This window comes from Ochotona princeps, chromosome 3, assembly GCF_030435755.1.
Source record: "Ochotona princeps isolate mOchPri1 chromosome 3, mOchPri1.hap1, whole genome shotgun sequence".
In the NCBI taxonomy this organism is placed as follows: Eukaryota; Metazoa; Chordata; class Mammalia; order Lagomorpha; family Ochotonidae; genus Ochotona; species Ochotona princeps.
The window spans coordinates 23,008,592-23,033,208 of record NC_080834.1 but is presented as its reverse complement, the minus strand read 5'-3'; the positions used below and the strand labels follow the sequence as shown (position 1 = coordinate 23,033,208).

General features: G+C 45.2%; 1 protein-coding gene across 1 annotated transcript in view; it reads left to right on the top strand.

The window, feature by feature from the left end:
• Nucleotides 1-24,617, top strand: part of GOLIM4 (golgi integral membrane protein 4) — a 71,777-nt gene that overhangs the window by 33,540 nt on the left and 13,620 nt on the right. The window contains exons 2-9 of the mRNA XM_058661507.1: nucleotides 8,887-8,961; nucleotides 10,205-10,254; nucleotides 10,888-10,941; nucleotides 12,640-12,790; nucleotides 16,747-16,829; nucleotides 17,278-17,361; nucleotides 20,834-20,998; nucleotides 23,972-24,298. Coding sequence (XP_058517490.1) covers nucleotides 8,887-8,961; nucleotides 10,205-10,254; nucleotides 10,888-10,941; nucleotides 12,640-12,790; nucleotides 16,747-16,829; nucleotides 17,278-17,361; nucleotides 20,834-20,998; nucleotides 23,972-24,298 — 989 coding nt within the window. The remainder of the gene's footprint in view (nucleotides 1-8,886; nucleotides 8,962-10,204; nucleotides 10,255-10,887; nucleotides 10,942-12,639; nucleotides 12,791-16,746; nucleotides 16,830-17,277; nucleotides 17,362-20,833; nucleotides 20,999-23,971; nucleotides 24,299-24,617) is intronic.

The window sequence follows — 24,617 nt, the reverse complement described above, 5'->3', positions numbered from 1 at the left end:
GTGCATTCTGGGAAGGAAGCAGGTGATAGCTCAATAACTTGGTTCCCTGCCACCTGCCCTGTGAGACCCAGCTGGAGGCTGTGACTCCTGGCTTCAGCCTGGCCCAGGCCCAGTTGCTGTGGGCATTTGGGGAATGGCCCACCCAGTAGAAGCTTTCTCATCATCTTTTATTCTTTCCCTTTCAAATTAAAGAATTAACTAATTAATGTTACAAAATGTCCAGTGTGGAACCCTGAAGTAACTTTTTTTTTGCCACCTCCTTTCTCCTTGGTCCACATTTCATATGGAAGCTAGCCCAGAAATGCTAGCTCTGTTTTTAGGCTGGCTCTCACGGTGCACTTGGGGCCAGCTGTCCCTCCATCAGTGACCATTGCATGTGCTTGAATGCAAGTTGAGGTTGTTTTCTGTTTGACAGTTAGTCCTCTGGTTAGAGGGCAGGGTATCTTGTCTGGGAGTGAGCACTAAAGCTTTGCTTTCACTGGGTCCCTTTCCACCTGCTTTGTTTGAAAAAGCAGAGTACTGTGTGAAAACGACACACTAGCCCCAAATGACCCCATTTCATGTGCCTAGATATTTATGGAAGGCACCTGGCATATTTTTTTTTCTTCTGAAGTCTGTAATAACATTTCCAGTGGGTATTTATTCCCAGGCATGTGTGCTCACAGTTGCAAATGTGAAATGTCTTTATAGATATGTCTGCCCCCAAAAATATAATGGAAAAAGAAAAGGAAGGAATTAGGGATACGGAAAAGATGGAAACAATGTCTGTGCTCATACAGAATGAGAGGGGACGGCACCAGATCATGCATGTGACTTCGAGCAAGACAGAGATTCCACCAGTGCTATCCCAGGTCAGCATGGAAAGGACTGTGTTTCAAAAAACCTTGAAGGTGTTATGAAATTGGCAAGTGGGTGCAAGCCAGTCACACATGGAACGACTTTGGCCCAAAATGTTTTAGGAGACATGGAGGTAGAGAACAGTGACACATGTAATGTATTTTATATTTTATTTCAATTCTAACCTAAACTAAAGATGTCATGATGTTACAAAAATGAATGATCCTTGTCTCACTGTATCTCTAAATCTTTATGAACTCTGCAGCTCAATGAACTTGTGCGAAGAGGTCTCTGCCAGCATTCCAGTTAGGAAATCAGCATTGTCAGCGCCCCACAGCGTTGCCTCCTGCTCTCACTAGACCATTCCAGTCTCTCGGGCACAGGACAGGCAGCCCGGCTGGCTTCTTTCACCATGAGTTTTGTGTGTGTGTTTGGGAGCTTTTTATAGATAGAATCAGTCAGTAAGTGCCACTTTGCCGTCTGGTTTCTTCCCCTGGTGTTTTGATTGTGAATATCATGCAGGCTGTTATGTTAGGTTTGTTCACGTTGCTGAATGGAGTTTTACTTGTTGAACAACTACAGTTATTCATCTTGCTCTGATAGGTATGGGTGGTGGTTCCAGGTTGGAATCGCCTCCGATACTGCTGCTATGAGAATGCTCGCATGTGACTTCTGGTGAGAAAGTGTATTTTGTTGGTGTATGCCTAGGGGCAGAAGTCAGAGGCCGTTGTAACATGTGCCTTCCCAACTGTTGTGAACACTGTGAGCTTTCTAATTTATTTCAATCTATACATCCACCAGTGAAGTATTTGCTGCACGTTCTTGCTATCTGTTGGTATTCTCTTTTTTTGTAATATCTACTTTGATGGGAGAAGTTGCATTGCGTTGTGATTATAATTCACATTTTCTTTGTACCAAAGTGAGCACCTTTTCAAGTCTGCAGAGGTCATTAGGGTGTTTTTATGTGCCTGTTTATATTCTTTGCTATAGCTTTTTCACTTCCATAAAATTTTGTGTGTACCATTGGAAAACAGAACAAAACAAGGCAAGTCTCTATGAAACTGTCTTATTGGCAAAATTAGAGCTGTTCTTACATCAAACAATATGGAAATTTAACCCTCATCTTAGTGTTTTCTGAGCCAAATAATTAAGCCATTCTTTGGGATGCCTACATCCGATAGTGGAGTGTCCTTGTTCAAACCCAGTTCCACTCCTGATTGCAGCTTCTTGCTAATGTGTCATCTGCAAGGCAACAAGTGGTGAGGCCAGTGGTTGGGTCTGTCATCCACGTGGGTTGAGCCCCTGGCTCTGGGTTTCCACCTGGCTCAGTCCCAATGCTTGTGGATATTTGGAGAGTGAAGCTGCAAGTGCAAGATCTCTCATCTTGTCTAGTCTCATCTTGTCTCGTCTCGTCTCGTCTCAAATAAATAAATAAGAAATTTAGAAGTGAGTTAGAAGACTGACTCATTTTCCTATACCTCCAATCTGTCAATTTTGAACCCTGTTTTTCCCCTGTAACACTGATTAATGTGTAAGATACTATTGAAACTCATTTCTTATGCTTAATGCTTATCATGCATGGTTCTCTGTGAGAAATTCATTAAAGTAAACTGTTGATACCATTTTACCCACAATATTTTTCCCAAATATGAGAATAACACCTGGCTACAGTTGGTTCTTGATAAATGTTGGTTTTGAGGAATGAACGGATTCAAATCCAGTGTGACTCAGAAAAGGTGAGACTTTATGTGGTATTTATAAGCCTGGTGTCTAGGTTTGTTTTCATTTTTCACATTTTGAAATGAAAACTTGAATTGGGACTTTGCATAAGGGTGGAATAGTTTCTGTACTGCACTTAACTGAAGAGAAACCAGTAGTGACCAGTCTGATTTATCTTAGTTGGGAGCATTCTCTGCAATACAATCTTCAACCTTCTAGGGGTTAATTGTTTGCATATTGGATTTTGTGTTGGTCCTTTTTTGTTAATATTGCTTTAACATCCATAGAGGAACCTGTGGAGAAAAAGTTTATAAACTTGAGATACATTTTATGTTTAGTTGTATACCAGTTTCAAGGAGTCTATAGACGCTAATTCCTAGTCCCGTTTTATAGCACCGCACCTCTGCGTACTTACCCTGTCCTCACATCAGGCGGAGGGCGCCAGAGCAGCCTGTCTCTCCCTCTCTGTCTCCCCTTCTTCTACCCATTCTCTCTCCCCCGCATTTTCCTCTTTCTTCCTGAAGTGCTTGGCAGTTATCAGTTCAGATCTGAGTGCTAGACAAGGAGACTATCACTATACAGGATCCGTTTACATACATCTACTTTTAGAGCCATTGCTTCTGTTATAGTGAGTCCAAGTTTCTAGTAAGTGTGCATAGGCACTTTTCCATTATTGTTAGTTGACGTTTCTAGTATGTGTGCATATACACCTATCCGTGTTATTGCGAGTCGAAGTTTGTAGGATGTGTGCATATAAACTTATTCGTGTTACAATGAGTCAAGGTTCCTGTATGTGTGCATATCCACTTACCCATGTTATTTTGAGTCGACATTTCTAGTATGTGTGCATATCCACTTATGCGTGTCTTGGGGAATGTGCTTTTTGTCATGTGTAGCCCGTCACGCACAAATCACTGTTTTCCTCTCTGCTCTGTTTACACATCCGTCAGTTCAGAGATCATAGTGTCTTCCCTGCCTCTCAAGCCTTTGGGGTCCTCTGTCCTCCGCTGGGTCTACCCGTGCTGCCCTCTCCCGGCAACATGAATTGGTTGGTTCTGAGACTTCTGTGAAAGCACTTTCTACATGATACCTGGAGTGTTGCTGGTCATGATGTCAGAGTTCTTCACAGCTGAGAATCCGTCCATGAGGAGTGAGTTCTCATCTGATGATGACTGTGATTGTTGGTGACTCCCTACTTGAACGAATGCCAGAGAGAAGACCAGCAACAAGTCTGTTTGAAGCAGGCCGGTGCAAGCCCAGTGCAAGGGCCAGCCCCTCGAGGTGGTGCCTGGAGGGAGAAGCCTGGGAGTAATGTGCTCCACTAGTTCAAGTGCAAGGGCTAGCCCCTCGAGGTGGTGCCTGGAGGGAGAAGCCTGGGAGTAATGTGCTCCACTAGTTCAAGTGCAAGGGCTAGCCCCTCGAGGTGGTGCCTGGAGGGAGAAGCCTGGGTGTAATGTGCTCCACTAGTTCAAACCTGGGTGAAAGTGTTCACTTGAACTACTTCATAAAGTGTACGCATTAGCAACTTTAAAATAGACCCTTGTGTGAAAATCATATATACCTCATTGTGCAGGTCAGAAAAAGAAAAAAATCGCAATTGACGGTCATTAGAAAATAATTAGCCAAACTGTTCTTCTCCACATTCTGAAAGTGTCTAGCTTTCAGGGTTATGATTTAACTAGCTCTAATCTTATGCACCTCTCCACTGATACACAGAATTTATATTTAGTCTCTATTCTGTTGCCCACACATTCTCTGAGATACTTCACTGCTAATGAGCACCAAATGTGGAAATTTAGTTTAAAAATTCCAGGCAGGGCAGGCATTTAGCCCAGCAGTTAAGAGGTTACCTTTGCCTATACTTACAATGCCATCAAACACTTAAATAGAGGAATATTAAGCTTGTAACTGTTACTAAAGGACTACACTACTGTGATAATATGGGGGAAATGTTGGGAGGGGAAACTGAGGAGGGGACAGAGGACTCCCTAAACCCGCATAACTGTATCATGGAGAATGATAATAACAATGAAAAATGCTTGGTGGCAACTAGATGCCAGTGCAGGGATGGCTCAGGCTACTTGCTGCCCTGATGGGAGAGCTGAATTGAATTCTCGAATCCCAGCTTTGCTCCAGCCCCAGGCATTGTGGGCATTTGGGCGTGAACCATTAGAAGGAATTTCTCTGTTTCCTGCTCCTTATCAAATAAACAATTGTTATTATTGTTGCTACTGGGGCCTTAAGGAATGGCATATGGAAGAAGGAAATTATGAAATACCTTCTAAATGTAGTGATCTTTGAAAAAATACTACTGAATATTACGGGGTATTAGGGACTGAGGGGTTATGCTTATAGGAGAGAAGGAAGAAGGTGGTTACCAGTGTCGACCATCAAGGCCTTAGCTTCTTAACTCGGTTTCAAAGCATTGGCTTCATTTATTGCGATGTCTATTGAGTGCCTGCAGTGCAGTGTTTGTGTTTCTGCAGCATAATAATAAAACAGTAAACCAGAAGGTTTTGCTCTGATTTTCTGTTTTTGTTGAATAGATAGGAAGTAAGTAGATTAAGAAGAAAAGTGGCTTGGGATTGGTGCTGCACAGAGAGGAAAAGCAAGGAAGACCAGGTGTTGACGATGGAGAGCAGCTTGCGGTTTCTGATAGGTTGTCTTGATGTCTTTTTAGCGATGATACGATGTTAGTGGGTGAGGTTGTCGTTAAGACACCTGCAGAAAGTGCCTGGCGGCCGTGGGAGAGGGCAGGCCGAGTCGCTGCGGGAGCACCTGCCCTGTTTGTGGAGTAGCCAGGAGGCTGTGTGGCTGGAGTGTGGTCAGCTGGGGGTTTCACTCAGAGTGTGATGGGCAACCTTGAGTGAGTAGGAAGAGGTTGACTAATCATGTTCTGCTGTGCCAGTTGTGAAACCAACTAGAAAGGTTGTATTGAGAGACATGAAGTGGACTTGGGTGAGAAGCAAAAGGTGGCCTTGATTCTTCTGGGGTCCTAGAAGAGAGGGGTGCAGAGCTGTGAGGGTGGATGCAGAACTCTGGAAACACCAAAGAGGCAGGCGTCAGTACGTTGGTCTCCTGGGGCCCAGAGAAAGGGTGCCGTGTGTGCCCTGGAACGGATATCCTTGCCTGCTCCCTGGTCTGTCCCATTCATGATTTTACACAAATTGTTTTCTGAGGATATATCCTGTATTCTTTCTCAGACTGCTTACAAGGTACAGTTGTGAAGGAAGGGAGGAAAGGTCATGGGAAACATGTATCTGTTGTCGTTTGTTTGCTGAATGACTGTTCGAGCTCCACCCTACTTGTGCAAAGTGGAGCCTGTCCCAGATGGGACTTAGGGGCCCTGATATGTATCAACAACACTAGACCTGCAAAATAACACCTGCAAAGTCTGTGTTCTGGGAGCTCTAGTGAAAAGATCTTTTTATTTGAAAGGCAGAGTGATGGGGGCAGGGGAGAAAGACAAAATGAACGAATATGTTGAGTTGTGCAACATTCAAACCTTCTTTGTTTTGTAAAGGTAAAATATTCTCCTATAGTCAGGACCAAAATGGCATTTCCTGAGTCTTTAACTTCTGCCTAAGAAATGTTGTCCTCTCTTAGTGTAAGGTGTTAAAACTTCAGTGATATTTTTTGTCTAATTTAACAATATTGATGTCTAATTTTAAATAGGAACAGTTTGCCCTAAAATGGCATAGGTATCTATTTTGCCCATAAGGGAATATATGCAGTTAATTTCCTTGTTACTTTCTGTTGAAAATCAGAGTTAAAATGGAAAGTTGCTGAAGGAAGCAGGTGGGTTTTAAATTCCCTGAGTATTTTTGAGGAGCCATAAGCCCTGTTTTCATTCTTGACTTTTCAGCAAGCAAGGGAGGAGATGAGTGTTAACTAATCTTTGTCTTCTTGTAATTCAATCCCATTATAGCTGCAGTATTACTCTGCATTAAACTCTTGAGTGACAACATTGAAGTATTATTTTTATGCTTCTTTTGCTGTAAGCTTGTTTGGGAATGGCCATGATGTGTGGATTTTGTCACAGGTGCTCTGGCTGCAGCTGTCAGGAGTGATGGCTGTGACTTGGGAGTCTGCACAGGAAAGAGAGATAGGTGACAAGGATCGATTAGTAAATGACTGTCACAAAGCCTAGAGGCGCATAGTGAGAGGATTCAGTGTGTGTGTGTGTGTGTGTGTGTGTGTGTGTGTGTAGTAGTGAATTTTCTAGAACTACTGGGACACAAATACTCTATGTGGTTTGGTTTACTGACCTTTGGTTTTATTTTAAAACTAACAGTAATTTAAAGAGCATTTCTAAGGCAATTATTTTAAGGGAATAAAACCTAAGAGTGCTGTTATTATCTTCAAGATTTCTCTCTGTGGGCACTTCATTGTTATTAGGCTTAATGGCAGGACTGAAGGAATCATGGAAGAAGCTCTCATTCTTTCTCTGGCACTCCTAAGACTTTTGATTTAGTATTTATCCATGATGACAGAGTAGAGTTACTTTTTCTTTTTAATGTTTATTTATTTTATTGCAAAGGCAGATTGACAGAAGGAGACACAGACAGAAAGATCTTCCATCTGCTGGTTCATTATCTAAGGGGCCCACGGTGGCTGGAGCTGAGCCGATCAGAAGCCAGGAACCTCCTGCAGGTCTCCCGTGTGGGTGCAGGGTCCCAGGACTTTGAGCGGTCTTCTGCCTTCCCAGACCACAGACAGGGAGCTGGATGGGAAGTGGAGCCGCCAGGACACGAACTGATACTCATATGGGATGCTTGTGCACGAAAGTGAAGATTTAGCCAATTGAGTCATCACACCAGGCTCTAGAGTTACTTTTGAAAGATGTATTAACTTACTTGATTCTGACAACCACCCAGAGGCTTAGGTTCTGTTTTTACCCCACCTGCCACATGGGGAACTGTAGAGACTATGAGTGGAGATAGAGTCTGTGGGCCTAGCAGATGGAATCCTGAAAGGATGGCAGTGTTGGAGGAAGGACCATGGGAAAGGGCAGGAGGAGAGGCAGGGAACGCCGTCTCCGGGCAGGGCTGGTCACAGCGGTAAGAGGAGAGCCAGTGACGCCATGCTGCCTTTGGTCACACCTGGCAGGGTTGGGGTGCTCTTTATGTTTGGATACAGTCAACTAGTGATGGATGCTTGGATTGTCGGTAGCCATGGGGAGCTTCTGACTGGCAGAAGAATGGAGCACAGGTTTGGCTTAGCTTGCCAGGAAATGAGATCATATGTGGTCATCATTCGGAATAAACAGGATTCAAACAGTACAAGAGAAATTCCATTCACTTTCTCCTCCTTGTCCTCCGTTGCCTATTTGGGTCTGACTTTCATTTTCCTGTATGAAATCTGAGACAAACCTGTTTACGCCTCTGATTTCTCCAAGAGTCGAACAAAGCAAAGGAAGAGTGAGACTTTGAGTGGCTCGTATGGCTAAGTACAGCCTGGGTCAGTGATTAGCACGTCTGGTCTTGGTGCGGTGTAATCACAGGTTTCTTGGTTCAGAAGAGTGCCTGTCCGTCACCTGCACTCCTGCTTCCTGCCGTGCAGGAGGGCTGCTGCTCTCTCGTCTCCCAGCTTCTCTGTCCTTCTTGCCTTCCTCGCTTGGCAGAGCAGGTGGGGCAGGGAAGGGGTGGGAGGGTTTTACAGGAGTAGCTTTGGATGATCTTGGTTCCGCAGTAGCCATAGTTGGTGAACCTGGCTCATTCTGATGAGTTCTTTGGACAGTCTCCTTTCCTCCATTTCTGAGTTCTCTCACCAGTTTTCCTGGCAGTGGGAGCCAAGGGGATTTACTTTCTCCATTTGCGTCGCTGCGGTGTGCAGCTGTCCCTGCTTTCTGGTCCAGGCAGCCTTAATTCAGAAGCAGATCACCTTGACTTTGCAGTACTTGAAGGGATGTATAGGTGGAGAATTCATTTGTAGCTAGAGAGAAGCAAGGAGTGAGAATGCGAATGTGATGGTAAGTACTGGATTAAAGTCAGAAGAGTGGGTGAAATTACCCAAGAGAGGTGGTGGACTTCACAGACAATGCTGTGTTTCCCGGGGTTAGGGAAGAAAGGGAAGCTGTCTGTAAAAGCAGAAGTTGGGTCAGATCATTGGCCATAACATAGGGCAGGCTGTGCAACAGTCAGCTCGGAACTCTACCCTCCCACAGGTCTTGTCTTGATCTAAGATGTGGAACTTGCAATGTATCGGTCTTTCTTTTCATTACGCATCACAATAAAGGTCCTACAGCGCTTTGCTTCTGTGGCAGAAATTGATGCCAATCTTACTTTAGGATTTCTAACTTGTTAAAGATAAATTTTAATTTTTTTCCAGTTGTGTATGAACACAGATCAAGATTAGAAAAGTCACTGCAAAAGGAAAGACTTGAACATAAGAAAGCCAAGGAAGGTAAATAAAGCATTGCCCTTTGTGTCCTTGTTTTCTCACGCTTGTTTGAACTCTTGCGTTACAGTTGCTTTGCTATATATATATATATAGACATAGATATAGATATATAGATATATAGATATATAGATATATAGTATATAGTATTTTGCCAAATTACTTCTCAAAACGGTCCCAAGCCAGTGTGGTAACTGGATGGAGAAAGACATGCCAGGCAACAGGCAGGCACTATACAATACTTATGATCAAGACTGGCATTGGACTCTTGGGTCAGTTGCTGCCATCTTGAGGTAGACCATATCCTGGGCAGTACATATAGATTGCTTCAGAAATAATGCATTTTTAATTGAAATATCACACAGCTCTATTACTGGGTATCTATTCAAAGATATTCAGGAACAAGGAATGGAATGAAGACCATCAGCCGTGAGACCAGGAAATAATGCGTGTCCACACATGCACACACATTCAGAAAGTAATGAGCTGTCTGCATTGTTTGGTATTTTTGTGTTATTCACCTGTTTATTTTCTCATGAAAGCTTTTATTGGCACAAATTATTCATTTGGTTTGAAAAATGAACATTTAGTGCCTATATTGGGCAATGATTGAGTTTTCTCAGACATTTTCTGCAAGTAACTGGTGTTACCCCGTGTGTGAGGGGAAGTTTTCTGTTTTATTTGTATATAGTGATACACCTGGAAACTTGTCTGGTGCTTCTCTGCCTTGGCGCAGGTCTGGGAGGGCAGCAGGTGAGGATGGTGTGCTAGCCAGGGAGGGGGGCTTATTGCTCCATGCTTGGAGCCTCTCTGAAGAATACCAGTCAATCCCAGTAAAATGCTTCAGAGGGTTTGAATTTTCATCTTCTTCAAATGCAGAGTGATTTTATGGAGCCATCTAGTGGGTAATAAAGTTTCCAGAGCGTTGCAGATGGCTGGGACCCAGCGAGCTCTCTTGGCAGGCCCTGAAGGAGTCAAGCGTGCCATCTAGTGGGGAGCGCAGACATGCTACCAATGCACTTTGAATCAGGTTGTTAGAGGGCGGATTTTGTTGATGCAAGATGCACAGCTTTAAGATAAAGAAGGATGGCTATTTTATTTTAGTTCTTTCTGAAACATTGAGAAGCAAAATGAAGTATATGAATAACCAGAAAGACAAAATCACTATTGCATGTTTTAAGTAAAGTTTGCCTTTATTTTTTTAGAATGTCAACATGAATTAATTCACACTATACTATGTTTGTCCTAGATTTTCTTGTTTATAAGTTAGAAGCACAAGAAACCCTAAATAAAGGAAGGGTAAGTTTGTTCTGTTTTGTTCCTTGGTTTGTGTTGATGAACCATGAAGGGAAGGGGTGCAGAGTGACCAAGGCCTTTCTCAGCTGACCACTAAGTCTGTGGACCTGAGGTTCATTTTTCTTTTTTCATTATGAAAATACTCTAGGAGGAAAGCCTTAATTTGCCTTTTTAAACCCTGCCTTTGCTTACCATATTGTTGGTGGTTGCCTCCGTGAATTAGTCACATCATTGGCTGTAACAGGACAAGGTCCTTCTCACGTCTGGGTCTTAGTTCTTCTGACAGTAAGAGGTGAAACTAAGATATCACCGAGGACTTTGTCAAGCTGTCATTGTAGGATTGCGTATTTCGCATTTTCATCATAAAAATAACAGCACACTGATGGGAATGTTAAAAGTTTGCTTCTGAAATTAAATAGAGAGATGGCCCTGAGACACCCTAGAACAAACATATAATTTATCCGAGGTTATATAAGAAATAAATTACAATGCAGAGAACTATATTAAGAGCTCTAAGTTGTGTATAGCAAGAGACTAGATTGATATCTTGGTGTTGACTTATTTATTTATTTACAGCAAATGTATTCTGGTTTCTGTTCAGATCCTATAAATCTTTCACCTTTTTTTAACTTGCAGCAAGATTCCAACAGCAGATACAGTGCATTGAGTGTACAACATCAAATGCTGAAAGTAAGTGAAGTTATTCTTCTCGAATAACGTTAATACTTGAATGATTGTTGCTTTTTAAAACAAAAATTCAGAGTTGACTTGTATTATAACATGGTAAAAATGACATTTGTCTAGAAATATGATGTTCCACCATAGTTACTGTCTGATTACAAAAAAACCCCATATTTATTGTATTAACACCTTTTACATATGCTCCATGCTCAACTGCTTTTAGAGGGTTTTTTTTGTTTGTTTTTTTGTCTCGTTTCTTCCTGTGGCTTTTCCTTTCTTTTAGACAGACTGGAGACTGCAGTGATCAGTTGCTTTTATTGAAAAATGTTCTTTTGCCTACTGTAGGGATAACAATATATTATTTATAGAGTCTCCTTCCTTGTTCCTTGAGAAAACCTATTATTGTGTGTCAGGAAGACCAGAGAGAGGAGAGAGATGTTGTCTCTGCCATCCTGGACAAGATGAGCGGCCTGCTCACGGTCATTGTGTCATGCTGTCCATCGCACGCCAAGCTGCCAGCGTCTTGGTTGCCATGGTCCTCCCCTTGCATCAGACCACGTGCTGTTTATCCAAACCAAACCCTCCCTGTTACCAACGGTGCACTACATGAATTAAAGCCGACTTTCACATTCAGCATTTGCAGACCACAGAGTACCTGTAAATCATGATTACAGTGTAAGAGTGTATGAAACAGAGCAATCAAGAATCAGTTCTACAATCAGCATACAGTTTCTGCTTAAGAGGAAGCAGCCTTCTATTGTCTTTAAAGTTTGCTATTAGGACAGCTGAGAAACTAAAGAAGAAAAATAAAATATGATCAACCTCTGTGTGTGCAGGTTCCCTGTGTACGTATTTAACCAGCCTTGAGTTGAAAATATTCGGGAAGGGAGAATCATGGCATAGTTGGCTAAGACACCTGCCAAGCCAGCATCGCACATGGGTGTTGCTTCATGTCCTGGCTGCTCCATGCGCTAATCAGCTCCTGCTACTGGCTTGGGAAAGCACTAGAACATGGCCCTCATGGTGTGGACCTAGTCCCCTTACGAGAGACCTGGATTAAGCTCCTGCTTTCTTCCTTCGCAGCCATTTGGGGAGCGGCTGGAAGTTATCTCTCAACCTCTCTTTGTCTCTGTCTCTCATTCTGTTGATCTCTTTGTCACTCTCTCTGACTCTGTTATAAACAAATCGTTTGTAAGAAAATATTGGATAGAAAGATTTGTGCTGAATGTGTACAGGCCTTTTGTTTCTTGGCATTAATTCCTAATCAATACAACAGTTGTTTACATGGTGTTTACCTTGTATGATGGTACAAGTATTTTCATGTGAATTAAGTTTTCCCAATGATGTACAACAGTTATCTGTAAATGTAGCTTTGTGTTTAATCATTAGTTTTACCTTGCTTCCATGGAAATTAGAGTCCCTGGGAATCTTCCTAAATGCTTCCCTTTTCCATCTCCCATTAAAACTTCTTATTGCTTTTAATGGAAAAATTAAGGGGGAAATTATATTTTGGCCATGATCTCAAATTATTCATTTAAATAAAACTGAAATGCAGGGGCACTGCCCACATGAAAAAGCAGCTCGAGGGAAGCAAAGCCTGCTTCTTCATGTGTCCTTGTTTTTCTCAGAAGAGAAAGGCTTCGCTCCTGTGAGACACGATTTTGCATAGTTTAGAGTGTGTTTCATCTCAAGTGTTTCCCTGTGCAGAGCCAACACGAGGAGCTGAAGAAACAGCACAGTGACCTGGAAGAGGAGCATCGCAGGCAGGGGGAGGACTTCAGCAGGACGTTCAGTGACCACAAGCAGAAATACTTGCAGCTTCAGCAAGAAAAGGAACAAGAACTTTCTAAACTGAAAGGTATTTGAAGCTCTAACATACTGAGAACTCATGCAGTGTTTCAGTAGGACAGACTTTACTTTTGTCTGGTGTTTGTCTTAATCCTGTGATGGTTACTTCTTGGTAATTCCATGAGTATCCTCAGCTCTTTGGGTTTGCTTAGTGAAGCAGAACAGAATGCCTAGTGTATTCCATTGTATCTTCTCTTATGTGTGTGGCCAGACATTTAACATCTTTGAGTGAATTCAGTAGACATCATTGGTATTCCTTTGTTGTTCTCATGATCAAAAATTGCTCCACGCATTTCTTAAACATTTTGATTTGAAACAGACACAGACAGAAGAGGGAGGGAGGGAGGGAGGGAGGGAGAGAGAGAGAGAGAGAGAGAGATTTGCCATCTTCTGATTTTTAGCCAAATGGCTGCAACAGCCAGAGCTGAGCTGATCTGAAGCCAGGAGCCAGAAGCTTCTTTTGGGTCTCCCACATGAGTGTAGGGTCCCATGGCACTGGGCTGTCCTCCGGTGCATGAAGCGGTGAGCTGGATCAGAAGTGGAGCAGGCAGGACTCAGACCAGCACCCATATGGGGTGTCAGTGCTGCGGTCAGACGATTCACCAGCTGCACCGTCACACTGGCCTCAACCACACCAGGCAGGGGGACTTAACCACTGATTGTCCCCGGAGTTAGACTGCTGGCGTCAGTCCTGACTTGCGCAGCTCCTTGTCCTGTGACGCTGCGCAAGCCGTGTGCTCACCACACAGCATTGTTCTCTATGAAACGGGAATATTTTTGGGGGGATACCAACTTCATTCAATGGTGTGAGGCACAGATGAGATCTACAAAGAATTTAGAAGGATTAGTGACGTGTGGCCTGCAGCCTGCTGTCAGTATCAGTGCCAGGCATTTCCTCAGCAGTAGGGAACAAATATAGATCTCTTCTCTGAGTTCTTTGAAGTTCTGGAAAGCAGAATATTCTCTGAGCAAATGTGTAAGTGCTAAGTAAGTTTGAAGTGTGAAAGTCGGTTATAAAATCTACATGGTACTTGTGAAAACAAGTGTATAATCTGGTCAGTTGCCCTGTGACAACAGTTTGATAAGGTGCCATCCTGAAGCTGATAATACATGTGCAGGACCTCTGTCTTTAGTGTTGCTGTTGCAATATTTTGTTACTATTTAAAAACAAGTTAGGAAACAGTACAGAGTTCAGTTGTCACCGAGACAGTGCAGCAAAGGGTGAAGGTGCTCTAGGTGAGCTGGGCCAGATGTTGGTAGTGAAACGTCTGGAGTCCTGGGTGTGTTGCTGAGTGTTGGTGGTGGTAACATCCCAGAGAATGGAAGGCACGTTGGAACACTAGAAATCCTCACAGAGGTTTGAAAGAAGGTGCTTCCAGGGTCAGACAGTGCTTGCCCTACCTGGAGAGCTACACCAGCGTCTGGCGAGGGACAAGCCTTTTGGCTTACAGCATATGTCGTTTAGCAGTGCTGAGCTGAGTAAGCTCAGGTGTATGGAAAAGAAGTGGATTTATTAAGGAGTGAGAAATGCAGTTTTCCAGGTGCCATATCTGTACTTCATGCATGTTAACAATATCCCCGAAGAGCATGTTTTCTTGAGTCTGCTCTAGCTCTTTCTATTTCCAAGTAATATATAGTAGAATTTTAGGAAATTATGCATAGGAGAAGTCAGAACCGTGCACGATAAGAGGGCACGCATAGTTCAAGTCTTCTCACCTGGTCTGAACTTACCAATAACCCAGGTCAGAAGTAGACCTGGTAAATTGTAGGATCCTTCTCACCAAAAAATTCAGTAGGGGAGAGAGAGAAGCACAGTGGACGAAGTTACGCAGCGAGACCGGCAGCAGCAGCATCTACAGTGTCTCTGACACTTGGTCAGCACTTTGGATCAGTACTGAGAGTGTTGGTGACTGAAGCAGCTCAGTGATGGCTCACCAAGGTGTAGCGTCTCCATAGTTCTTGGCTGCTTCCCATGGCACAAGGAGAGGTTTGAAAACTCCTGGTGTGGGGAGCTGGACATGTGGGCCTAGGTGGTTACTGCTCATTGTCATCCCCAAAATAGCTGACACTTGGCAGATGTTGGCCCTGTGTCAGTACCAGGGGAAACTGCTTATGCAGATTGTTGTATTTAGTTCTTTATTAATAGGTCGGTGTTGTGTTTAGCCTCATTTAACAAATGAAGAAGTTGAGACGTCCCCAAGTTAAGGAGCGTGCCTGAAGCCAGCTGAGGCACAGATGGCATGACTATTCCTGGAGCTCCCTTACTTACCAGCAGGGTGGATGCTTCAAGTGCATGTGCTTGAGAGTACAGCCACTTCCAGCGCCGACATGTCAGGTCCTCTTGGTGTGTCCTGTTCTGACCCTCGGGGAAAACAGCACCTGGAGGTGGACAGCACAGCCACTGGCCACACTTCCATCTTTGTTCTAATCTGTCCTCCAAGTCCACTCGTAAGTCCAATGTGCAGGAGTTACATAAGGACTGTGAAGGAGATGAAAGATGCTGACGAACAGTTTCCTTCAGTATTGAGTGTGACGTGGAGTGGTAGGCTGTGATCCAGCAGGCTCGGGTGCTGTCTGCGGACAGATGTCCTGCTTACTCCAGGTTATACCTGTCATCCCAGAAAAGCTCTCAGTAGCATCCTATCCACTTGCAGATGTATCCCATTGGGAAATGACGTGTTACTCTCACCACTCAACTGTGGTGAGTACTGTTGCATGCACATTGGCCTACTGTCAAATCTATTTAATGCAAGTTGTTTCAATGATGATCACCATTCAATTATGGAAGACTCTGTTTAGGCCAACATGACCAGTTCCCCCCTCACCCACCCCCCAACCAAAAAATAAACAAACAAGCAAAAACCCAAAAACGTGTGTGTTACATTTAGCCACGAAGAGCTACCAGTTCAAAAAAAAAAAAAAATCCAATATCCAGGGACTGGCACTGGGGCATAGTATAGGCAAATCCTCTACCTGTGGCGCTGCTATCTCTTATGGGCACCAGTTCAAGTCCTGGCTGCTCCACTTCTGATCCAGCTCACTGCTTGTGGCCTTGAAAAGTGCTGGAGGATGGCCTAAAGCCTGGGGACCCTGCACCCACATGGGAGACCTAGAAGAAGCTTCTGGCTCTGGCTTCAGACTGGCCCAGCTCTGACTGTTGCAGTCACTTGGGGAGTGAACTCTTAATGGAAGATCTCTGTAGCCCACACTTTCTCAATTTCCCTTCCTCTCTGCTTCTGTTACTCTGCTTTTCAAGTAAAATAATTAAAAAAAATTCGATATTTTTTTAAGATGCAGGGAATGTGGGACAACTATGAAGTTGGTAAGAGGCTCTCTGGCGTTTTCGTGATTAGCAAGGCTTGGGAGGGGAAATTACAGACCTTCACATTGACTGCAGCAGGCTCACAGTGTAGCCCTAAAAGTAGAATTAGGACTAATCAAGCAGTCAGTGGTGGCAGAAAGAAAGAAAAAGATCATTAGAATCTTTCAACAGGTAAGTTGGGATTCTCTCTGGCTGCTTTTCCTTGAATTGCCTTGATGAATGCAATACCCTCTGGGGCTGCCAGCATTGCTCGTTCTGTGGGAAACAGGGTGTGTATGTTCTAATAATGCTGACTTATGAAGAGGGGTCACCTGAAACCACCCAGACATTATGTTGGGTCGTATGGACCTGCCTCTTGACAGCAATGTTTCATTTTTGACTTCTGAGTGGAATAGCCTTCCCTTTTGTCAAATGTGCATAGCTTGTTCATAAGTGTATAAGTGACTGAGCCAGTTTGTTTTGAGATGTCCAGCCAAATCTAAGCCTTATCCAAAAATGATACGATTTTTGTTGATTTGGAATACTGCACTGTCAAGATTCAAAACAACAGCTTAACAAAAAATGTTATGTGTGTCTTTAGGTGTGACAATAACTGAATCCAAAGCCCTGAGACCTCTCTGTGTGGTTTTCTGTTTCCAATGCAGAAACGGTGTACAATTTGAGAGAAGAGAACAGACAGCTGAGGAAGGCGCACCAGGACATACACACACAGCTCCAGGACGTCAAGGTAAACCCCGTGAGCGTGTGGCTGCTCGGAGGCTCCGCGCTCCGCTCTCCAGGTGGCGGGGGAGGTCTCTCCCTGGTCAACGTGCTTGGCCAGCCGGGGTTGTTACTGTGGACGTGCGTCCAGAGTGTGCCTGCTTCCTCTGTCACACTGACATCCCCAGCTAAAAGGTGATCTGAAAATCCAAGTGTTTCCAATTCCAGGCAGATGCATTTTTAAAAACTTTGCACAAAGGTTTCTTGATCTAGTGAGATTTGTTCCTTTGGGTTTGTTTTGTTGTAATGGCTATGATTTATCTGGCCCGTGGGCTCGCCTAAGTCAGCTGGCTCGCCACAGGGGTTTTTAAATGTATTCAGTGTTACAAGCAGGTGCCATTGAGGTGGTCATTTACCAAAGCAGAGTTTATCATACAATGGTAAAACTCAACCTGTACGCTTCTTTCCTCATGTAGCAGCAGCATAAGAACTTACTCTCGGCCCATGAGCAGCTAGTAGTGACGCTGGAGGACCACAGGAGCGCACTGGCTGCCGCACAGGTTGGAACGGTGGCAGCCTCTTGGTTCTTTGCAAAGTCTGCCTAACATTGCTAAACTCTCTGTGCATGTGGTCTCTCAAGCCAGTCCTCAGAAAATCACTTCCAAAGAGCTCTCCTAATCTACGGGCTATGCATGCTTTTACATTTAATCAAGAAACCATTCAGTCAACTTTGGTTCGTTCTGTGGTACATAAAGCTATTTCTACCTTATCCCAGTCTCAGTAGGCAATGATGTAACACTTGCTTAAATCACAGAAATAACTGGACACAAAGAACCTTTTTCAACTGTCTGATAGATATATCAACTATTGGTGGAGAATCTGTAAGGTCTGTGGTGCTAATTACCCACAGAAATTATGGTCAGACTTTTTCTTGATCCCTTATGCACACCCAGCATCCTGCCTCAACACAGTTCTCCTAGGACTAGGCTTCTGTGCTGCTGGGCAAAGGACGGAAGAGAAATCAGTAGCCAAGGACACGGATGGGTTTTGATCTTCATTTGTTGATAGCCTGGCAGAGCCCGTGGCATATGCACTTCCTGCTTTTTTGGAGGGATTGTGAGAAAAGGGTGAAGGGACACCATTTGCCTTTGTTCATCAGGAAGCCCAAGGCACATCGCTGACCCTTCTCGGGGGGCTGTGACTTCTGTTTGTGGGACCCCTTTCCAAGAGTCATCCATGCGTATCTCCCTCCTACACTGCAGCTGTTTTCCCTCTTATGTATAAATTGACTTTAGAGAAGATTATTATAAATTGCAAATTTTAGCAGACTTGGCAAGTGTAAGGCTGTGCTTCATGCTATATGTTGTGACGTAAGGGTTCGAATATTCTGCAATAGTGCTAAAAAGTGAGCTAAGTGACCATTGGAAAGTCTGTCAATATAAGCAAAATAGTTTAAGCCAAACCTAACTTTCTAGCAGGCCTGTGGGCCATAGTACTGATAGAAGAATTCTGTTGTAAAAATGTTTTCATGCAGCCTATGTGTACGTCCTCAAAGATTGTTCTGCTGTTTTTCTCTTTTACACTATTTTACCAGGATTAGGTACAATATGTAACTAGAATTATGTGTCTTAATTTGGGCTGCTGCAACAAAATAACACAAACCAGGTGGTTTATATACTAAGAATTATTCTTGCGTATTTATGATGTTTTTTAGATTTAACTTATTTATGTGAATGGCAGAGACAAAGGGGAACCAGAGAACTCGCATCCACTGATAACACCCCCCCCCCCGACATGTCTCAAATGGCCAGGGATGCGCCAGGCTGAGCCAGGATTCAGGCACTTGGTCCCGGTGCTCTCCATGGATGGCAGGGATCCGAGTCCTCACGTCATTGCTTCCTGCCTCCAGTGAGCTTGTCAGAAGGAAGCTGTTGTCAGGAGTGATTCAGGACTTGAACCCGGGCACTGAGACATGGGATGACAAGAGTTCTAAATGATGCGCTCCAGGCCTCTCCTCCTGAACAGCAGGAGTGTATTTTTCCTTGTCAAGTTCTCAGTACATGTAGTTCTGATGATGACTGCTCATATCCTGTGTCCCCCCCGACTCCCCTGTGGAGCCAGGGATCCAGAGAGAGCTCCTGCCGGTCCACCTGTGACATGGTGACTCCTCAGAAACTCCAGCTGTTACTACTGCCGTGTTGGGTGTGGGTTTGGAAGCCAGCTTCTAGATTTTGGAAAGCTATAGCATTCAATCCAGAACACCATAGCAAACTCCCCAAATTGTCTGAGAGACAAACACTGTTTCTTGCAAATCATTGCCCCAGATTCTGGCATGGCAACCTGATGTTAAATAGTTGATGATTTTATTTGATTTGTCATCTAGTGAGTTCTGCAACATTGCACCCTTGCTCTAAACAAAATGGAGATGGAGAGAGAGGTCAGATTATTCACCCCACCCAACCCTAAAACCTGAGAGTCACATTAACTACTCAGGACTCAGTTTTTATTAGATTTGTTTAGAAGATGTATTTATTTGCTTGAAAGACAGTTATTTACAGAGAGAGAGAGAGAGAGAGAGAGAGAGATCCTTCCACTGGCTTAATCCAGGTTCAGTGCCCAAAAACCCTAGGTTATCTTCCACGGGTGCCCAAGAACACTAGAGTGGAGCAGCCAGGGCACTGGCACCACAAGTGGCAGCTTTGCCTGACGTGCCACAGTCCTGGCCCCTGGACCTGGGCTCATCACTGTCATCCAGGCCTGGCCTCACACTTCCTGAATCGTGATTTCCAAGGCGGGTGCCCGGGAGCCACATCATCAGCATGGCCTGAATGCATGTTGGTGTCAGAGAACTGCGTCGTCAAGGCTTTGAAAGATGAAGAATCTAGGAAGAGAAAGCAGCGAGAAGAGCAGGACTGGGCTTTGTGTATTTAAAGTAATGAAGGACTGTGTGGCTGTTGGGTTTTTTCTACAACCTACTAAGTTGTTTCCATGTGTACTTAGATTTCTGAGACAAGAGCCTCTGCTAGTTGTGTAGTATACTTTGTACAAACTATCCAAAGACTCTGTCTTGAGACAGATTTAGTAAGCCGACGTCTTTACCTCTGTGTGATTGAGTGCAAAGGGTTGGTGTTCCTGGAGGCGGAAGAGCAGTGTGGCAGGGCTGGCCGGTTCCAGCTCCACTCACCCAGGGAGGGACGAGCATGCTGAGAGAAAGGTTCAGTGCTTTTAGGATGGCCTTAGGAGGTGTGTGCGTGTGTGCAACCTTCCTGCCTTCAGGTGTGTGTATGCTGATGTGTGTGCCCAATCTCTAAGGAGGCTGTGCCTTTTTGGGGTCTTAAAAGTGTTACAAGCATACATGTACATGCATCCTACAATTGCATATACACAGAAACATCCTGCTGAGAGGACTCTAGTGCCTTTGTCAGTTTAGAAGAAAAGGATATTCAAAAGTGAGGAATAAGATTCCATCCTGGCTTCATGCGTGTGTCACAGCTTTACCAAAAACCCACTGAGCCTGAGTCAAGACGCACTGCGACAGGCAGGGGATGCGACTACTGGGGCAAAGGGCGGCCCGGGAGTAACGCCACACACACACACACACACAACACAACACACACACACACACAATCTTGTTTTAAACCTTTGGTTTCTTTCCACTGGAAATTAATGCCCCAACCCTGTTGGTAATTCAGGTTTGAACTTAACTGTATGTAATTGGGGTGTCAGTTTTTTAGTGAGATGAAACAGATTGCCACAACAGCTTTTTGGTGATATGCCGAGAAGGTCTGTGTTTACTTTGCATGGGAAGCTAACCATGTTTCGGATGTGTTTTCTGTTGCCTTTAATGCTAACCCTAATCTGCATGTGCTCAGAAATGAGAACAGCCGATGCATGGACACAGTCTGCGTATTTTCCTAACTTGTATTTCGGCGCGGTGTCCTTGCCTAGAGCGCCAATGCCTATTTACGGGCGATACATTTCTTCCCTCCTCAAATTGTGTGATTTCCATCCAATTGTACAATTGACCCGCAGACTCAAGTGGCCGAATACAAACAGCTGAAAGACACTCTGAATAGGATTCCAAGCTTCCGAAAGCCCGAGCCAGCAGAAGCGCAGCACAGGAGCCCTACCCAGGCGGGCGGTTCTCAGCAGGGCTACCAGGCAGCTAGAGAGAAGCCGACCTCAGAGCCGCGGCAGGTAAGAGGCAGGCGCTGGCTGCGTGCCCTGTGCCAGGGGCCCAGGGAACCGCCCCCAGGGCTGCACAGTCTCCACACAGAGAACAGGGCTTCTCAGATGGCAGTGTGGGTCAGAACCCCCGGGGGACTTGGCAGCTGCTGGGCCCTGGCTCCTGAGCCTCTGAGTCCCTCAGTTGGGGGAGAGACCAAGGACTTGCATTTTTAATGGATGCAGCTGGTTTCGGAGCACATTTTGCGAACGATGCTGTGGTGTCCTCTGGGAGAGACCTTACTGGGTGGCAGTTCTGCGAGGGGCTCGTCGTGAAGGAGCTGTAGCATCGGAGTGTTTGAAGGCTGGCTGTTTGAGATGTTTGATGAAGTGAGAAGGTGTGTTGTGGGTGCGGGCACGTGGCAGGCAGTCCCGTCCAGTGTCGGCATTCGTCATGGCTGCTGCACTTGGTACAGCACCAGGCGCACACAGCACATAGCAGCGTTTCCCTCGCAGAACTACTGTTAACAGCCAGTCTGAGCGTGACTCTCAGAAAGCATGCCTCTGCTCTCCTTCATAAAGTCCAGCCTGCCAAACGTGGGACAGCGTAAGAGATGTCCCCCCATCACTAGTTCTTACAAAGCTGTTTCTGAAATCAGGTTAGTAATAAACAAGTGAGAGATGGTATCTTTCCCCTGACAAGTCTTTTCTGAACAGTATCTCGAGGAAGCCTTGTTCCAAGTGAGCCATAATGGGATGAGTGTGTGTACACTTGCTGTCTGAGGGGCTTTCCTCTGCTCTGAACCTCTCTTCCAAGGCGGCTGCAGCGTCCCCATAGGTGCGTGCTCCTTGTCGGGGTCTCGCATTAACACCACTGTGAGAAAGCATGACCATGGCGTCGGCCGGCCATGGGCCTTTCCCCGGCTGTTCCCTGGCTCGGCTTCTGGGTTAGTGATCCTCTCTGACAAATCAGAGCTTCTGTCTTTCCCTCTGGGAGCTGAAGCTAAGAGGCACCTGCCCCAGCTTCCCTCTCGGGGACATGGTGGCAGGTGAATGGTAGCTGTTCCGTCCCACGTGCCAGAAGGTTGAGGATGTCGCTAAAATGTACATCCCTCCAAGCTGTCCTCAGATGTCCATCATTGATACGCAGTCCAAGTGTGTGTATTTGATGATTAACATCTCTGCTAATTCCAGAGGAGGGTTTCAGTTTTATCTTCATTTCAGGAGAGCGTTCTAACTAAAGAAGCCTTCACACTGTTTGTTTCTTCTGGTAAAGAAGGTTAAGGGGGAACAGGCCCTGTTTCTCCTGTAGGCCACCTGTCTCCCCGCCCTTTCTGGAGCAGCGCAGATCACATAGATACCTCTGAAACCTGCAGGCAGACGGCCTTGGCTCAGCTGCGCGTCGAGGGCTTCTCTGTCAGAGCTATCTTTTTGTTGATCCTTTTTTCTGTACAGAGCGATTTGTACTGACAATACAAACTGTAAAAACTGCGGTGTACAAAGAAGCTCCGGTGTAATACATGGAGATCATTTTATTACATTTTGCTTAGTGGGTACTGTTTTTAACTAATGCATTTGTCAGTAATGCCATTCTTTGTAAAAATTGTATTAAGCCCAGCTGATAAAAATTAACCAGTTCCTCCTCCATTTGATCTTTCTGGGTAACCATTGAAAACAAAATTTCCTTTAAAGAAAGTTATATAACTATTTCGTCACTAGAAGTCTGAGGGTTTTTTCCTTTTTATTCTAAGAGAAAACAGACTTTAGAATGCTCTAAAGAGCTGGATTCACTTCTGAGCTTTATTTTTCTGGGTTATTTACTGAATTCTTTTTAAAATACGAATTTGAGAGTGGAGTGAGGTCTGTGTGCTGGTTTGCTCTGTACCTGGCTCCAGCTGGCAGAGCAGGAATGGCCTGGGAGCTCCCTCTGGCAGGAGCGGCAGGAGCCCCATGTGTCATTACTATTGCCTCCAGGTTGCACGCTGCTAGGAACCTAGAGCCAGGAACCCAGTGCCAGGATTGCACTCCAGTGTGGGCTGGAGGCTATGGGATTTCTAGGTTAAATGGCCGTTCCTGAAATTTTTTGTAATATGAAATTTTGTTTATATTCACACTGTTTTAGAGGCAAGCTTACATAATGACAAGAACTAAGTGATTCTCTTGCAATAGCATCTTTTTAAAAGATTTATTTATTTTTATTGCAAAGTCAGGTATACAGAGAGGAGGGGAAACAGAGAGGAAGATCTTCCATCTGATAATTCATTGCCTAAGTGGCTGCAACAGACGGAGCTGAGCTGAAGCCAGGAGCCTGGAGCCTCTTCCAGGTCTCCCATGCAGGTGCAGGGTCCCAAGTCTTTGGGCCGTCCTCTACTGCTTTCCCAGGCCACAGGCAGGGAGCTGGATGGGAAGCGGGCCACTGGAATTGGAACCGGCGCCCATATGGGATTCTGGCATGTGCAAGGCAAGGACTTTAGCCACTAAGCTATCACACCAGGTCCTGCAACAATATCTTAAAATCAGGACTCTATTGTTTCCATAATTGTAAAAAAGTTTATATGTATTTATTTGTTTGGAAGGTGGGGTTATGGGGAGAGAGGAGAGACAGAGTGAGAAAGATGAGGGAGACAGGGAGAGAGAGAGAGAGAGAAATCTATCATGTGCACTTTCCAGATGGCTGCAATGGCCAGGGTGGGACCAGCCCAAAGCCAGAGGACTGCAACTCCATCCAGGTCTCCCCCATGGCTGCAGGGGTCATCTTTCATTGTATTCCCAGCTGCATTAGCTGGAAGCTGGATCCTAAATGGAGCTGCAGAGTTCGAACTGTCACGCATATGAGATGCCAGCGTTATAGCTGGCAGCGTAGCCTGTGGAATTGCAACAGTGGTCCCTCTGAATGCTAGTAGATGTTGAAATTCAGCAGATGTTGTAGCCCCCAAGATATGGTGATAAAGAAATGACAGCACTTCAGAAATTAAAGTGTCATTGCTGTTGGTTTGCTTGGCATAGGGGTCTCGACATAACGCTGTGTGGCAGAAGCAGGAAGCTGTTCCTGGAAGAATAGAAGACATGAACTCCATTTCTCCCACCAAGAAGGAGGCGGAGGGTCAGGCTCCTGTTGGCCCAGACCGGCAAGAAGTGGACCCGAGAGAAGCCGAGGAGCATCGGGCAGAAGAGGAGCACCAGAAAGCCCTGGCGGAAGAGGAGATGGAGCAGGTCGGGCAGGCGGAGCGGCTGGAGGAGGAGCATGACCCGTCCCCTGAGGAGCAGGGCCAGGAGTGGCGAGAACAGCGAGGGGAGGTGGCTGCTGGCCTGCGGGAGAGGCATGCTGCTCAGGTAGGGGCGCCACTGCAGGTGTCTGGGAGTGGGGAGCGCGGTTCTGTGCGAAGCAACAACACAACACCTGCCTCCACGTCTGTCATGAGTCTAAAAGACACGATTTCCCCTTTGTCATGTTCCTAGCATGGCTGCTTGCCAACCTCAGAGGAAGCGGTGCCTGGGAACTAGGTCTTCTTCCCCTGGTCAGGCATGCATGGACGCCTGACACCCCAGATGGGGTGAGCAGTGACTGGGCCCCTCCCCAGTGGGAGGAAGGCACCATTTCTGGGCTCAAGGGCCCCTTCTCCGCCTGTCGATTACCCACTAATGTGTGAGT